Consider the following 18,460-nt stretch of genomic DNA (forward strand, 5'->3'; position numbering starts at 1 on the left):
CCTTATTCTTTCACTCAACACACATGTAAAACACCTGGGCTAGGAAGTAGGGTTGAATAGATGTGCTCAGACCGGCTGTCCATGGATAAATAAGTACAATTTTGGGTGATAAGTGTTTAATCAAGATATGCACAGGGCACTGTGGAGAAATGTTTTATTCTAGCACATTTCATATTATTGAGAAGATGGACTCAGAAGTGTGTTACCCAAACCTGATTGCCACATTACCTAATTTTTCTTCTTAGACTAATTACCTAGAATACCCCTGAGTTACAACAGGTTTTCAGACTTTAGCACAGAGAACCCCATGATCCACCAGCAGATCTTTCAGAGAGCAAGTTTTAGTCCTGCAGGACTTGAGCTCAAGAATCTCTTATTTCTTCTCCAAGTTAGAGGTCCTACCTTCTTCCTCATTGCTTGTCCTCTCAAGTATTTGTTCGAAAAAATGGGTTTGGGATACATTTGGTTATTGTATGACATTCAGCAATACCACACATGGGATTCCAGTTTTTTGGAAGATATAAAGTAGTAATATCCAATGACAGAACAAGTAGGATTTATGAAGAGACAGAGGTTCAGATGGCTAACAACAAGTAAATATAATTTTTTAAAGGTTTTTTTAATTTAAAACACGGACGAAATATTTTTATTAAAAATTAATGGAATTGCATAAGCATTTGAGACCAAGATATGAAATTGCCAACAAAAAAAAACAGCATAATCTCTGAGTAATGAAATGTAATAAGAACTTTTTAATGTAGAAAATTTAATATGTTTTTAAATTTCCAAGGTCATACCATTATCAAGTTTAAAACAAACAAATGGCTTTGACATTGAAGACTGCTAGTTTTTAAAATCTAGAAGATCATATTTCTAATCCTAAGCAAATGCTATGATGTGGAGAATGAGACACGACCAGATCCTTTTTTTGAGTTCACCTTCTTGGGTTTACTTCCTGTGAAAGGCTTGCCTCAAGATTTACAGTTTCATGGTGTGACCCCAGGCCCAGCGAGGCTTCACCTATGTGTATGCCCTCCCCATTCTGACTTTGCTGTCTTACTGGCACTCTAGGCAGAATACCTCAAAGCCCAAAGGAGAGGACATGGGCACGGCGCCGCATCTTATGACACTCCTATGATGAGGCATCTTAAGAAAATTAATGTACTCATCAGCGATGTAAGACTAACATCAGCAAGCCGAGATTTCTGTCTTTCTCTTTTTCTTGTCACCTTTCTTGGCCTTGGTCAGGGGACTGACCAAGTTGCACTCTTTTCTGTTGATTTTGTGTTGGAATGTGTAGAATGCTGTGGAAATCTGTCAAAGGATATACTTTTGCACACACCCATCTTTTCCTGCATGAAGTTTTCCCTCTGGAACATGCCACTCAGAACAGGAAGACAGACTAGACTTAGGCATGGCCTCCCAATGCATTTTGGGTTGCTGACACGGATTAAATTAAAAGATGAAATAAAAACAAATGGAAAATCTCATCTCCAGCCACACAAAGAAACCTCTGCTGATTACCACTGTTGATGTTTAATTTAATACATTTAAGACGGGTACTTAACACAGTCCCTCATGCATACTATAAATCAACAGAATAGCAAAAAATTTTCTACTTCTTGGGCCTGTTCTTTAGTCATCAGAAGCACTAATTCCCTGAATAGTCGGATGTTAGACCTTTAAATTCAATTAAATTTAAAAGAATAATTGATAAGAATAATTCCTATACTGCATCCAGATAAGCCCATATCTGAACATGACAGGATTATAAACACAGGTGTTACATGGTTGCCTCTCAAGTTTTCATGATTAAAAGAAAGGGAAGGCTTTACCATTTCAAAATGCCATGTATATTTTTACTGTACTTACTGGCTAGTCCAATACTAAGAATTTACTACACTTATTGCCTAGTTCAAGAATTCCTGGAGTCCTGAACCTGGTGCGCATCCCTGTCTTTCAAAATGTAGACTTTAAGAAAATCAACCCAATCAAAAAGGAAGCCCTTTTTGGGCTGAACTCAGATTCATATTAGCAGCTGTGTAGGCTGCATTTGCTTGGGGGCCTTTATGTGGAAAAAGGCATAACTTTTTTTTTAAATTAAAATGCTGAAATTTAGGTTGAACTGATATTAACAGAAGAAAAAGAAACTGAAGGGAAACCAATGAAATTGCTGATCTTTAAATAAATATTTCTTCAGAAATGAGCTATTTCTAAAAGATAGAAAGAAATTTAACTAGTAAAAGAAACAGATTTTACCCTCATCCTAGATGGGTCTTTGCAACTTTTTTTTTTTCAGTCTGACTCCACACATCTAGTTTATTTGCTTTTCTGTGTTTTACAGCTCTTGGGGTCAACCTTGGTCTTACAGGTTTCTATATCCCTTAGAAAAGGTTTCTTTTTGGTCCAGACGCCAGCTCAGCACCTCTGATTTCTTTAGCAGGCTTTTCATTTCTTTATTTTGAAGATGAATTTTTTTCAGAGAAGAGCCACAGTAGCATTACTTACATTTTGTTTTCCTATTATGTTGTGTTTCTGCTTCCTCCTCTTTGTGTCGGTCTCAGTCTGCATCACGCAGTCCTGTTCTGCATGCTCATTTTTTCTATGCATTCCACTGTAGATTTATTCGAAATAAATGAGTCCTAACATTTTGAATGCATTTTTCTCTGGGGTGGCAGATTTCACACTTCTCAGCATTTGAGTGATCTCCTTTTTTGTCTCTTTTTCTGGATATGTAAAGTTGTGGGCAAGAAAAGTAAAGTGATGAAGCATGAGGGGGTACCGATTTTAAATGTCTACAGAGTGAAAAATCTGGGTGACTGGATCCTGGTGTGCCAACTCTGAATGAATGAATCTTTCATTTTACCAGTAAAAGAAATTCTAGGTTTCCCGGAGAGTCAAATATTGCCTTTTTAGCTGGCTATCATCTAGAGATAGCTCATTTTTCATTCTTCCTAGAGTGAATAACTAGAGGAGTTCACTTTCTAGACCTAATCTTAGAACACTCTTGACAAAGACATTAGTCTGTTTGTCAGTAAGGAAATGTTCCTGTCACTTTCAACTTACTCTGTTGAATTTTCTTATAAATAAACATCTTCTTTAGCTATTTTAGACTAGGCATAATGACTGTCTCTTCCTTTCATTCAATCATATCACATTTATTGAGCAACTATCAGTGCCAGGTGTTGTGCTTATTATTAAATTGAAATAATTTAGTCTTTTACTTAGTCTTACTTTTATGTATCCTAAAAGTATATTTAATCTTATTTTTTCATCATTCTAAAGTATCTCACTTATTTCTTTCTTCTAGCCTGAAATCATATAGATGCCATTAACTCCCCAAATCTGTTCTTTTTCACTCAGAAGCTATGCTATTTTTTGTCAAGTTTAAAAAATTAAAATGATGTAGTCAAAGTATTATTTTAAAATAACAATAAATTCCCCTAATTTAACAGATTTGTAACTTCTCACTTTGCTTGATCATCCACAACCCCTCTTGGAACTCCTTGCAATAGACCTAAATTGCTTTAAGTTCTGCTAGGTAGGAAGGCCAAAATGCTCCAAATCAAATACATCAGATTACTTTTCTGAGCTTAGACTAAAGCCTTTTCCCACTTATTTTTATTTTGCATTAAAAGACGTAATTATCTTTTATAACTCTGGATAATATAAATCTGAGCAAGGCAAATACTCTACCACTGGATCTGATTCTTGTTCAATTGTTGTCCCAATGTAATTATTAATAGTGCCCCTTTTACTATTAAAAGTGTCCTGGTTTGAATAATAAAGTATATGATCACTTCGTGTGTAACGCATATTCTTTTGCATTTAGATTTCCTCCATTCTCAGTCTTAAAATTAATTTATGTTCAAGAATAATTTGGATTTTTGCATTTGTCATTAGGTTAAATACCGAGAAAATTTTGACAAAGAGAAGGGCAAGACACCAAAATACAATCCAAAAGACAGCCAGCTCTACAAAGTCATGAAAGATGCTAATAATCTTGCAAGTGAGGTATGTTTTTTTAATTGTGGTAAAATATATAACACTAAATTTGCCATTTGAACTGTTTTTAAGTGTATAATTCGATAGTATTAATTACACTCACGATTTTGTTCAAGTACCACCACGATTTCCTAAATTTTTTCATCATCCCAAATAGAAACTCTATATTAAGCAAACAACTCCCCATTCCTCTGACAACCCAGACCTTGGTAACCTCTAATCTACTTTCTGTCCCTATGAATTTGCCTATTAGAGATTTCATATAAGTGGAATCACACAATATTTGTCTTTTCTTTTGTCTGGCTTATTTCACTTCGCATAATGTTTTCAAAGTTTATCCATATTGTAGTATGTATCAGAACTTTTTATGGCTGAATAATACTCCATTGTATATATAAACCACATTCTGTTTATCCATTCATCTGGTGAAAGACACTTGAGTTGTTTCTACTTCCTGGCTACATGAATAAGGAATGATTTTTCATCACCATCTCCAGCATTTGCTACAGGATGGCTTTAAAATGGTTTCCATTTGTGTTTTCCATTTCTTATTAATGTGATTCTCTTTTTTTTCCTTAACATGCAGGTTAAATATAAGGCCGACCTGAAGAAACTTCACAAACCCGTGACTGACATGAAGGAATCTCTAATAATGAATCACGTCCTGAATACAAGCCAACTCGCCAGTTCTGTAAGCTCAGTCATTTGCTCCAGAAACAGCTGGTTTCACCCATGGCAACTAAATTCCTTCTCTGAGCTCACATGAATCTCCATCTCTGCTACTGAGACACTAGATCTTTAGAAAGCTCTCTCTTGTTTCAGTGCTCTCTTCGAAACTACATTAATCTACCACTCCTCCACTGATTGAAACACCTCTCGAAATATAAAAATGCTCCTATTTTTAGGATATTTAAACCATTTTGTTTTTCTTTAACCAATCCCTTTCCTCCTTCTAAGGACATAGATTTACCGTTTGGAGTAGTTTCTTCCACTTTTAACTTTTCACATCTAAAACCTACTTTGAAATAAGCCAAATAACCTAAGTGTTTACTGACAATGCTGAATGTGGATCTTCATCCTTTGAAACTTTTTCTTAACTCCCTATTTAGTGTTTGCTAATTTTAATTTGGTCTTGATGCTGCTGCTGTATAAATGTCTAATCTAAAAAGGAAAAAACAGGAATGCCAAGTGGCTTTTCCATCAATGTGCCTTTTTTGCCACCTTTCCCTCAGTACCAGTACAAGAAGAAATATGAGAAGAGTAAAGGCCACTACCACACAATACCCGATAACCTGGAGCAGCTTCATCTAAAAGAGGCTACAGAACTGCAGAGTATAGTAAGTTGGTCAAGGCCGACCATTTATCTACAATGTCAAAAACGTTCTTGGATTTCCACCCCCTCAGGATAATAGCTAGTTTCAGTAACCATTGTTTGAGAAAAAGCCTGAAGTTATAAGGGGCTGTGAACTTAGTAACATTTTGAAACAAATTTTTATGTTATAAATGATAACAGCATCGACATATATTGGGAAACAGTGCCTGTATATGTAGTTCAGATTAATGACAGGGACCGGAAGCATAAAGATTACATTGCAAGGAGACAGACCCCTTACAATAACATCCATATGTCCCCATAAGTCTGCACCGCAGGTAAGGAAACATCACAATGAGTGATTGGGAGGCTTAGGAAAATTTTGACCAGAGAAGTGATAAGATCAGATCTACCATTGGAGTGGTCTCTGGGTATTTTAGAAAATGCAAAATTTGTAAAATAATTGAGGTTCTCAGAAGAGAGGACCCAGAAAAGGAGCTCGCTATCACATGGCCTCCTGTATCAAAATTCAGAATTATTCGAGTTCCCTATTGGGCATTAACCAAGAGGGCTAAATTACTAGAAATGTCATCATGTCATCTGTAAAGCAGCATGTGTCCCCTGGCCTGTATATTAATGTGTCGTTACAAGAAAAAGAGCTAATATTAAGCAGTGCCATTAAGATGCTGCATGAACAAAGGCCACTGCCCTTTGAGGATGAGGAGATTGTATTTGTAAAATAGTGTTGGGAGTCTTTAGAGAATGTCAGGTTTATTATTAAGTCAGTCAACATGTAAACTAGTTTTCGTTTTTATGCCAATTTACATTGGTTGCATTAAATATATGACTGATTATGACCCAGATAGAGCTACTGACTTATAAATAAAGTTGCATGCATTATCTATTAAATCAAGACCCTGGGTCTCTGATAACAGTTCTTATGAAAGAAAAACCAGAGATTTTTTATCAGAAATATTGACTAATGCTATAGTTAAAATGTTCATATATATACATATCAAATCTTGGCCAACCTTATCCTACGAGCAATTTTTCCTAGGCATTTCCTTGCCTCAGCATTTCAGTTTGCTGATCTTTCTGCAGTAATTCTTTCGTCTCCTTAGATTGAACACAAATCTTGAATCTGAAACCAAACAGGAAACTGTTTTGATTGGCAAAGATGCCACCCAATCGGAAGAATGTAGCAGTTAAAAAACACTATACTTAAACTGGTCTCTGTCTACCAATTGACTAGAGGAGAGATATCTAATAGGCTTTTCATCACTAGGTGAAATACAAAGAAAAGTATGAAAAGGAACGAGGAAAGCCCATGTTGGACTTTGAAACACCAACATATATCACCGCCAAAGAATCTCAGCAGATGCAAAGTGGGGTGAGTCCTACAAAAACGTCCCTCACAACAAATACACCATCAAGCCGATGAAAACAATCTCTGCCCACAAATGTGTCCAGCCTTCTGTTATCCAAAACTAGTAGATGATGGAATTTTTTAACATGTGATCACTAAAATCTTTTCCGTCTCAGAAATCCTATGGTTCAGTTATCAAAAATGTTCTGAATAGTAAACATTTTCCATATATGTTTTATTTTAACTATAATTTTTATACAATTAGAACATATCAAACTGTTCCTAATACTGGAATAAATTATATTAAATATGCTTTTTTTTTGATGAATGAAAATTCCCTCTGCATAGACCCAGTGTGGGCTTTGGATTGCTTTTCTCTTAATAGGAGGCCCCAAGCCAAGCAGAAGGAGACTAGTGATCGAAATGTTTACCAAAACATTAAAAGTCAAGATGCCATATTTCCTATTTTGGAAATGTAAGCAGAGCAATCCAAAAATAATTTTGCCTGCCTTATCTATTCAGTGCTTAAAAATAATAGGTCATGATTATGAAAAAGGCTCTCCTTCTAGGTTTTTTTTCCCCTTGAGTTACTTCTAATTCAGAAATAAAATCTTTTGTTGCTTTAAGAAAAATATCAGAAGAGATGACAGGAAACTCAGAGTCTTCCTGGTATGTCGGTCCTTCCTTCTGCTCTCTTGGAAGGCCGGCCCTAGTCACAGCATATAACGGATGAATGCAGGGCCCATAAAGTTTCTCAACCTCTGCATTTCCTTAGATCCATTTTCTCTAGACAAAGTATTTCCAGAACAATCAAACATATTTCAGATGTGCGACCATTAGCAGAACAGTGATCAAGTTAAGAGGCTATACATAGACAGAAAATGTTGTAATATTTTTCTACCTAGGATTGAGCAATCTTTTTTTCTCTCCTACTCACATTAGAAAGAATATAGAAAAGATTATGAAGAGTCCATCAAAGGCAGAAACCTGACTGGCCTGGAGGTCACACCAGCTTTATTACATGTCAAATATGCAACCAAAATAGCCAGTGAGGTACGGCCCCGTTGGTCTCTTCTTTCCTTCTTGATCCAAATAATTGCACTAACACCACTCATCAATGTGTTCCTTCTACCGTTTTCACCAACACCTAACACTGTGAGTTTCAAATTGGGTTCACATTTGGTACAACCGCATAATGTATTATCTGTGTTAATTCTTCTAATTTTAAAATAAATACCTAATAAAATGTGCTTATCTTACCATTCTGTAGATTTCTAGTTTTATTAGATATTTAATATTAACTGATGAAACTTATACCCTGGCTTTATTCATACCTTTATTTACTAAACTATAACTCTAAAATTGAAAGGTTTTTTTTTGGCCCTTTACTAGAGAACAATTCGGGCTTTCTTGTTATCATTGTTGCTCTTATTTTGTGGTATAGAAAGAGTACAGGAAAGATCTAGAGGAAAGCATCCGTGGGAAGGGTCTCAGTGAAATGGAAGATACGCCCGACATGCTAAGAGCAAAGAATGCCACTCAAATCCTCAACGAGGTGAGCTCACAGCCAACTGCATGCATATAATTAACAGAGCATCTTCTTCCTAGCCAAGTTACACACACACACAAACACACACACACACACACACACACACACACACACACACACACACTCAAAGAGATGAAAGAATTTTAGAATTTTAAATTCCATATCTAACATGAGTATTACCATTAAAAAAAATATATCTTAATTTCTAATGAGTTGGTATTCGTCTGTGTCTATAGTGGCTATCACTATCATAGTGTTTCATCTAATATTATTTGATTCAATCTTGATTAATTTGGTGTGCTCATTTAAATAAAAACACCTAAGTTGTATACCAAAACAGATTTAAAATTTGCTTTATAGTGTAATTTTCTAAATAGAGGATGCTAAAGTGTTCAAAAGGAGGCTTTACATCAATCATGTTTCCTAAAATAGGCTTTGGTGGTCACCACTCTGTCTTACCATCGAGAATGGTGAAGGTGAACACTAGCAAACAAGGTGGCCTATTATGTGGATTTATATTCACTCTGTACATTTATTACTGAGTCGTGAAAGTTAGGTAACTTTTTTTTTTTGATGTCATTATAGAAAGAATATAAGCGAGACCTTGAGCGGGAAGTCAAAGGAAAAGGCCTGAATGCCATGGCCAATGAAACTCCCGACTTTATGAGGGCCAGGAATGCTACTGATATTGCCAGTCAGGTCAGTGTTACTATTTCATGTCAATCTTTCAAAACAGTAGCTGTGACTACAAGGACACAGTATTGTCCTTCAGTTATCTTATTTGTTGGTCAATGACAGTCAAATGCATGTAGTGTCATTCTTAAACATCTGCCTGGTGGAATCCATTCCGATAAAAGGGTCAGGGCCCCTTCTCCAGGCCCGCTTCCATCTGCCTTTCTGAGTTGATAGCAACAGGAGACATTCAAAGCAAAGGGCAGAAGTTAGAGACCAAATAGCTGCTTGGAGCTGGGGCAGACTGACATCTTGGCCTTTTTTCAGTCAATATGCTCCTCATTTTGCACCAAGAATTCCTTGCTTAGGATATTTTGGGAGTTCTTTCTTTCCCTCTTTCAAGGTCTAATTTAAAATACAATTTTTAGGCATCCCACACTGTCTAATACTGATTGGAATGGACCTTTTGTTTACTTTTCCAGCTCTCAGTTCTTATGTATATAAACAATCCATGCCTATCTGTTGATTATCTCTTTCCTTTCCCATTACCTCTCTCCTCCACCCTATTCTGCCCCCATACTCAACTAGATAGTAAGTCTTTCAACAGCTAGAACTCAACCTTTTTTTCGGAATCTCACTTTTTAGTATAAAGCTATAAATATAACAGGAAAATCATGTCTGTTGAATGGCAAATGAATGAATCCTTTTGGAAAAAAATACTTTTGCACATTGTAAACATTTACCCAATTGTTCGGTGTTCTTTTGCAGATTAAGTATAAGCAGTCAGCAGAAATGGAAAAAGCCAATTTCACTTCTGTGGTTGATACTCCAGAGATCATTCATGCCCAACAAGTCAAGAACCTTTCAAGCCAGGTAAGGACACTCATCAGAATATCACTCATTGACCCCAATCATAAAGAATGAAAGTCTTTCCACTAATACCTAAGGAGATTCTTTCAAAACATAGTTTTGCCCAATAAAAAAGAAGGAATTCATCTATGATGCTTGAGTCAAAGTTGAGATTTCTGCATTAGAATTAAAATAGATTATACGAGAGAATTTTAAGGTACCGAAGAGCTCTTACATGGTACTACCCATAATAAATGAATCAATATCTTAACAGGTAAGTCTCTTATAATATGGATGTAAAATTTGTGTTCAAATCTGGAAGAAGCAAAGCACTTGGATTATCTATTTCTTTAAAAAGATTGAGATTAATCCATCAAAACTGACCACACAATCTGACTGATTCTTCCTATAGTGGATAACTCTCACAAGTCCCACAGAGAAATGAAGAAATATAGGATGTCTTTCTTACAACAGGATGTACCCTTACTTGTTTTAATCTCCTACGATATCAGGAGTCTGCAATTTATTTGAGTAGCCCCAAATTAGAATTCGTGCTTATCTTCTGATCAGTGAGTTCTAACGCAGTCCTTACCTGACCTGGCTTTGCTTTAGAAACACCTGGGAATGCAGATTTTCCTAGCCCCACCCTGGAAATTTGAAGTTAGTAAGTCCGATGTAGGTCCTGGAATTGTTTTAGTTGTTTATTTATATTTTGTTTGTTTTTAATCTTCACAGACGACCTCTTAATGACAATCGGGTTGGAGGGATCATGAGTTAAAACCCTTTATTAGCAATATATAATTTTATATCCTAAAGTTAGACATGAAAAATATAGTTATCACTAGAGAGTGGCTTAATTAGGAAGCAGATATATTCAGATGGGAGAAATGAACCTTTTATTTGGTATGTAAGGTGTGGGGAAGAATTTTATTACCAAAATTACATGGGCCCCAAACTACCACATTGCATTCAAAGGGGGAGCCAGGAACGCCAACATTCTTGGGGCTGTGAGAGGCTCACCAGCCAAATAACCCTCTGTCTTTTGACATTGTTAATCTTTAAGGAAAACCTCAGCGTGCAGGCCTTTTCCAGGGGGGAACTAAATGAATCACTTACTGTGCTCTTGCATGCTCTCCTAGGCCTCTCCTTGCCTGGTTCCCTAAGGCCTAAAATGTGCCCAGGCAGGTTACCTCCTTCCCAGTTCAGATCAGTATTTATCTCTGAGTGATGGAAAGGTGCTGGTGCTTTCCAAAAGTTGCTTCTTAGTTTCCACTGGGGAGTATGCGTTTTATAACTTCTAAACCTTACACCTGGGGGTTAATGCAAGCAATATGAGCTGATCCACAAATTCAGGTTGATATTCTGAACACTTCACACCGGGAGGTCTAGGACTCCATCCTCTCAGAAGACCGCCAAGTTCCATGTGCAAACCGATTGCCCCTCTCAGTGACTGGCACTAAGTCTGCAAAGCAGTTAAAATAGCTTTTACTTAATCTTAAAAAAAAAAAATTAAGAAAAGAAAAGAAGGACTGGTTCTAGCCTTTCCCCAGGACAATGAAAATGCTTTGCTTTACATATGCATAACTAAGAAAGGTCATTCAGGTGACTTTTTCCTGAAGTAAAACATCTATTCCTGGTAAATTGCCCTTCCTTTCCAGAAATCTTTGCTTTAACTAGTTTTCTTGTTAGATCAACAAAATCCAGGCAAAAAAATCTCTTATTCATTGAAACTGCTTCTTGCTTGTTTTCTTCGAGTAGATTAAATTTTCTAACACTTATGAATGTAATACAATTCAGATAGAGAAAGAGACATAGAAAAAAGTTTTATCCCCATTACAAAAGGTGCTTGACAATTCCCTCAGCCCTCAGTCCTACACACCCCAATTTTTTGAAAAGTAGAAGAAACTGGAGCTAAATCAGCTAGAGAGAAAAGTGAAAGGGCTTAGTGACAAGCAATAAAAGAAAAATCAGGCTCTAAGGCAAAGTGTTCCACTTATTTTAAGCTGAGATGATCAGCTCAGTCATAGGGATTGACTGAATACATGCTTGGAAGAAGAACAGCCCCTGTGGGCAGTGTCTCCAAAGGCTGGGCAAGGGTGGGAAAACCCAAGAACAGTGATGACGGGCTCAGAGCAGTCCTTGTCCAGTCAGTTGGTTGGTCATTTGGTTGTGGTGGTAGCCCCAGGTCAGTTTAGTAGAGCCTCCAGTCCTGCCAGGTCAGTTTCTGCAAAGTCAGAGATCAGAGCTGTGTTCTGGAATAGCCTGCTGAGTCTGCCCTCCTGCTCAGCCCTATAGTCAACAGCCCCAACCATGCCTTCTCATGGCTCTGCAAAAAATGTCCTTGTCATCAATTAAGGCTGACTTTTGGGAGGCCTCTGTTGATGGCTCTTAACTCTCCTGCTTTTCTCTACCTGTTTATTGAGTGGTCTGGCTCCCTCCAGTTCACTGTAGGCATCCCATCTCCCTCCCTGCCAGGAGCCTTGCTGGCTGTCACCTCCCTCATGTGGACCAGCCATCGAGTGCCTCCCTTGGCCAGCTTTGTCATGACAGTGGGTCTATTAAATACCTGGGCTCGGTTCTCCAGGAAAGAAAAGGCATGGTGCTTAGTCACCAAGAGGGCTCTGCTTTATTACTCTCTAATATCCTTGAACCGTCAAGAAAATACGAAGGATTTTCCCTCTGCTGAGCAGAAAGGGCTATTTGAGGTCCCATTGGTCCATATCTCTTTGGTGTTTACCATCCTCATTTTTGAAACCTATTCCAAGAAAAAATACAAGGAAGATGCAGAGAAGGGCATGCCATATTATGAAACGGTTTTGGACACCCCAGAGATGCAGAGAGTTCGGGAGAACCAAAAGAACTTCAGCCTGGTAAGTTTTTATTGAACCTACAACATAGCACACTGGTACCTGGGATGGCACAAGATGAGGAGGCTGCCTCTGGGCACACACATTTGAGTATTCGACTTGCCATGGGGCCATGGAACAGCCCCCACAGCTCAGACCCTCGGCCCACGAAACGTGTGTGCCATTCTTCTCCAGGCTCACCTTGTATTTCAATCCCAAATCATAGCATGAAAGATATGTCACTTTGCTGGGGCTTATCACCAAATATGAACTATCACCATTTTCCATTAGTGGCAACATCTGTCTTTTCCAAAGTTTATTATAAGAAGGGGTACATTTAAAACAAACAAACAACTTAATTTAACACATTACAAGTTTTAGGGTTTTTAAAAATTAATTTATGCACAAAATTCTTATTAAAGAATTTCCCTTCAGTTTTCAGACCCTGATTATTGTGGCATAGACGTTATTTTAAATATAGGATTTTAACCGCCTTCACACAATATAGGACAATTAAAAATATGTAAAAGTGTTGAAATATTAACAAGATGTTTACTTTCTTTATAGCTCCAATACCAGGGTGACCTTAAAAACAGTAAAGGAAAAATTACAGTTGTTCAAGATACACCAGAAATACTGCGTGTTAAAGAAAATCAAAAGAATTTCAGCTCAGTATGTTTACTATTTACTTTCCATTTAAGGCTAACCTAATAATTCCATTCTCTTTAAAAATATACTAGCCTCACGTTGGCTCAGACAATTAACATTTAACCTCCCCAGTTAATACTAGTCATTATTTGTTAAAATTCCCCATACTTTGCTCTAAAATCACTCCAGAGACGATTTGAACAACTTACATCTACTAACAAAGTAACTTTTCTTTCTTTAAATTTTTTAAAGCCCAGAACAGTAACATGTGTTGTCTTCCTCCCAGATGATGGATTTCTTTTTGACATTGTAATTTCTTTAATTATCCCTCCCCAAAATAACCAACTGTCTTTATATTTCTTTAATGGATTCTGTGTTTCATATGACCATGGTTTTTTTTTTTTAAATCAAAATTTTCTGACTTTCTCATTCTATATTAATACAATATGATAATCTTAAAAGAAATCTCAAAATCTGGAAAGTGACCTACGTTGTGTGTTTGAGTTACTGATGCTGACATGAAAGACATCAGATTCTCCAGCATTTGCCTAAGCACATTCTCTATAGTGTCTTTTGTTTTCACAGAAGTCATGTTTCCTAGTCTCTCTACAGGAATTGCTGGGTTCTCCTTTGTTATGTGTAACATTGTCCCGATTCTGAATGTCCAGGTTTTGTATAAAGAGGACCTCTCACCAGGAACAGCAATTGGAAAGACACCTGAGATGTTGAGAGTGAAGCAAACACAAGACCACATTAGCTCGGTAAAGATGCCCATTGTGGACTCACTTTCAATATTTTCTGCCTGCCTTTGATAATTTGCACTGATCTCTGAGCTGCACTCAAAACCTTTGTCACCAGAGGCAGCTTAAGTTGCTAAAATTGGAGCCTGTGGCTAGGGTCATCTCACAGTCTCTTTGACTGTGGCACTTTACATGAAGGGAAGGTCAATATGGAAAACAAAGAGGCCTGTGTCAGGGTAAACTGGAGCAGGACGGTGGTTAAAGTGCAAAAAGAAACAAAACAAAACAAAACAAAAGCACATTTTATTCAGGACTCAGTAAGGAACTGGACTCAATTTCAAATACAGCAAGGAAAAGCGAGAATTTATAGCTGGAGAATGGGGAGTGGGCTTGGGTGGGGAGAGGATGGAAAATCAGTGGATGGAAAATTACTCAGAGAAAAATTCAGGGGAATTGAGGCCTGTGGCTAAACCCACCTAACAAGATTCTTTCTGGAGGAAGGGCGGGGTGGTTAGACTTCACTTGGGGGTGGTGAGGGGTAAGGAATTTGGTCAGATATCGAGGGTGATGCAATATCGAGGGTGGGGCATTCTGGCTAAACTGACTTATTGGGATTCTTGCTAAAATTGGACAATGCAAAGATTGACACCAAAGTTCAAAAGTCAATGCCTAGTTGGAAAGAGGAGTCAGAAGAACCTGACTAAAATTTGGTCAAGGAGAGACTCTTTGTCACTTGTAAGAAAATAAAATATGTTAGAATCAAAGAATCAACCTTCCTGGATATATGTGTGTGAATGTATCTGTCTTCATCAAACAAACTATTAGGTATGAAAACACAGGACTACACAGGAAAGTCAAGGGCCTACAGCTGAAGTATGGACCCCTGACCTTACCCCACCCCCAGAAAGATAAGAGAGTAATCAAGTGTCCTTGTGCTTGGCATTGTTCTCCTCTGACCCAATATCAGAATGTGGCTGTGTTCAAACTAAGGATAGAGCTTGTGCTATTTTATTGTGATTTTTTAAATTGTGGGGCTACTAACTAAACACATGCGTATGTTCCCCTTTTTATATCTGCAGGTGAAATATAAGGAAACAATTGGACAAGGGACGCCAATCCCCGACCTGCCAGAAGTGAAACGTGTCAAAGAGACTCAGAAGCACATTAGCTCGGTAATAGCCCATATGTTCAGCATGCAACTGTGCAACCAGCACCCTTGCCATTGCTGCCTAGCTCCATCTCGCCCCTGCTACCTCTACCAAGGGCTTCCTGTACCTTAGGGGTGGCGTGAACCCTCCTTTGGTCCTGAGAGGGGCACTGCAGCTTGACTTGCCCCTGTCTCCCCACCCCCAGAGAGCACCCGTGTCTGCGCGCGCGTGCGCGCGCGCGCGCACACACACACACACACACACACACACACACTTTTCTCATTCATAAGCAGATTCTAAGCAATTGCTGGAGACTAGCAAGAGATTGTATTAAGTCTGAGAAATAGCTTATGGCCAATAAAAGGTGAAAACCTTGTCCTCAGAGATTCTCCTGGGCCTTGGAAGACTGAACTCTAACCTCCATTAGATGACATTTGTTATTTCTCTTGCACGTCATTCATATTATTTAGACTCATTCTCTTTTCACTCCCCGCTTACCTTCTGACTTCCTGGTGGTACAAATATTACATTTAGAGTTTTCTGTCCACAAATCCAAGAAAACTAGCCCTTAGCTCCTTTGTCACCTTTGATTGCAAGCCCCTGTATTTCTCTGATTTTATTTTGTTCTGCTGTTTATAATCGGTTCTGCTGCCTTGCTGGGTAAAGAAATGCAACTCTGTACCAAGGCAGTAGATTTTTAATGATCCTTAAAAGTTTCCTAGCAAAACGAAGATATCAACACTCGTTTGTCAGTGATTTTAGAAATTCATCTATGACACAAACCTCTAGGTTTTTTGTGTAGCTTCCATCCCAGGCTCTAGTACACCATAGAATACATCCACTTAAAAAGAGTTTATTCGCTCCTTTAGGCTGAAAATTCTTAATGTTCAGAGGGAAGGAGGCAAAAATAAACTGTTTCTTCACATTAATGGTACCTACGAACAAGGGGTCAGCTAGGAATTTTCTGTAGAAAATACAAGAAAAACAGAAAATTCTCAATAACCTTGAAGAAATAGAGTATTATGTGCTCAGAAAATTTTAAACCAAGCAACTTATTATGTAAAATAGGTTTATTGTGGATTTACTCTACTGAAGACACTAATACTAGATGTTATAAAGTGGAGAAATTTTTCTCATTGTTGAATTTATTACTACTATTTAATGCATTTTAGGAATGTACTAAATGTTGACTATAGAAAATGCATAATTTAGTATACGGTTTTCAAGATAGTAAAATTACTACTTTGAAAAGAGGTGTTTGTGGAATTTTTTTCCTTATTTTCTTGAGTGTCATATTTGAAAGTGAGATTGTTGTTATGAGTTTCCACCAAATAGCACACATGTAGCTGTAATCCAAGGATTCGTGGTCATTTTTACCTTTTTGGGTATTCTAATTATCTCCTACAGGTTATGTACAAAGAAAACTTGGGAACAGGCATTCCAACCTCTGTCACTCCAGAGATTGAGAGAGTCAAACGCAATCAAGAGAACTTTAGCTCGGTATTTATAAATATATCAAATAAGAAACTCCATTTCCCATTTTTTAAAAACATTACCAGAATAACCCATCATCCTTTTTCAAAAAGTAACATCTTAATAACAATTCTGTGTGTGTGCGTGTGTTTGTTATTACCTGGCCCAAACCATCTGGACTTATACAAAGTGTTTCACTTTTCTTATGGTCCTTTAACACTTTCAGTGACTGACGAGTACATAGATGTAAAATACTGTTAGTAAAATTAACACGAGATTCCTCATCATTATACTCATATCCTATAACTCAATGCTTTCCATTGTATTTTTTCATTCCCAGAATTAGCATCATAGTGTTCATTAAAATTGTGAAGTAAAAAGTAAAAGCACTTTCCTTACTAAACGTTATCCACTAAAAAACTCCCCCCTCACACACACCGCTGCCTTTAAATTTCTCCCTTCCTTAATCTTTGTACTCATTTTGAGTGTCTTCTGGGTACTTTCTTGTATCTCACAGGTTTTGTACAAAGAAAATTTGGGGAAAGGAACCCCAACACCTATCACTCCAGAGATGGAGAGAGTCAAACGCAATCAAGAGAACTTTAGCTCGGTATTTATTAGGGGACGAAAACTAAAATCCCTTAATTCCTATTTAAAATAATATTTTAACACATTACAAATATCTGATTTTTCTTCCTATAAGATTACTAAATTTATATAATGAAAATAATGATACCAAATATTACCTAAGTTTCCAAACCAAATGTAATTTAGTATTTACTTTAGTTCTGGTGTGAAATTTTAACTCTTGTTTTCCCTAAAACATAGCTATTGATCACTTTCCTTAAATGCCTATAATACTCAGTGTTTCCTTCCTCAGATCCTCCTTGAATAACAATAGGTGTTTCTAACTGGTGTGGCACAGTCAAAAGTAAAATCTAACACCCCTTCGAAAGGTCAATGTAATTAGAATTGTGTTGGTATTTATTCTGACTCTGTTTGATGTTTTTTATGTTTGCAACTTTTCTCAAAAGAATGTGATTCTTAAACATTTTCATTCAAAAAAACAACATAGTAATTCATAGTAACTCAGAAATACAAATTTCCTTGACTCAGCTATTTTTGTATACCATGCAAGATATAATTGAGCTTTCCTTTGGAATACTTTTAAGATCATTGAAAACTAATATTTGTTTAGCTTTTAATATTTGTTAATATTTATTTTATTTTCCCAAACCTACCTACCTCTTTCTCTCTCTCTCGCTCTCTCTCTCTCTCTCACTCTCTTTCACTCTTTTTCTCTTGGTTCCCTAATTTAGAGTTACCAACAACTTATTATGGATATTAATTACAATTAACTTGAATGCTATTTGAAAAGGCCTAATCCTTCTGTCTTTGAGAGAAGGCCTATATAAGTAAGTGATTCTTACCTGCAGCCTGGCAGCTATATCTGTATTAATGCCACTTAGGGACAGACATTACACTGAGTGTGACTATATGTCCAAAGGTGGTCTATAGTTGTTCTATTCCTTAAAGGTATTTAGACCTATTTTATGTAATTATGAAAACAAATATAGTTTTAGAGATTATTTTAAAGGTTAAGTTTACCTAAAAGACGGGCCCAGGCTGATTTGATTGTTGGTTTTGTGCACACAGATTTTGTACAAAGAGAATTTGAGCAAGGGGACCCCTCTACCTGTCACTCCTGAGATGGAGCGAGTCAAACGCAATCAAGAAAACTTTAGCTCGGTATTTGGCAGAAAGCTCCTTTAACTCCATATTAAAAAAATAATAATAACTTTCTATAAAACAAACTTCTCACTATGAGTCTCTTTAAAATAATCAACTTAAC

The 18,460-nt window shown here is 37.1% G+C and overlaps 1 protein-coding gene across 1 annotated transcript in view; it reads left to right on the forward strand.

Moving 5' to 3' along the window:
• Positions 1-18,460, forward strand: part of NEB (nebulin) — a 201,993-nt gene that overhangs the window by 169,077 nt on the left and 14,456 nt on the right. Inside the window, exons 125-138 of the mRNA XM_011360291.2 lie at positions 3,904-4,014; positions 4,592-4,696; positions 5,238-5,342; positions 6,603-6,707; positions 7,626-7,736; positions 8,128-8,238; positions 8,818-8,931; positions 9,673-9,777; positions 12,519-12,623; positions 13,167-13,271; positions 13,916-14,008; positions 15,067-15,159; positions 16,543-16,635; positions 17,126-17,218. Coding sequence (XP_011358593.1) covers positions 3,904-4,014; positions 4,592-4,696; positions 5,238-5,342; positions 6,603-6,707; positions 7,626-7,736; positions 8,128-8,238; positions 8,818-8,931; positions 9,673-9,777; positions 12,519-12,623; positions 13,167-13,271; positions 13,916-14,008; positions 15,067-15,159; positions 16,543-16,635; positions 17,126-17,218 — 1,449 coding nt within the window. The remainder of the gene's footprint in view (positions 1-3,903; positions 4,015-4,591; positions 4,697-5,237; positions 5,343-6,602; positions 6,708-7,625; positions 7,737-8,127; positions 8,239-8,817; positions 8,932-9,672; positions 9,778-12,518; positions 12,624-13,166; positions 13,272-13,915; positions 14,009-15,066; positions 15,160-16,542; positions 16,636-17,125; positions 17,219-18,460) is intronic.

This window comes from Pteropus vampyrus, unplaced genomic scaffold (assembly GCF_000151845.1).
Source record: "Pteropus vampyrus isolate Shadow unplaced genomic scaffold, Pvam_2.0 Scaffold2, whole genome shotgun sequence".
NCBI lineage: Eukaryota > Metazoa > Chordata > Mammalia > Chiroptera > Pteropodidae > Pteropus > Pteropus vampyrus.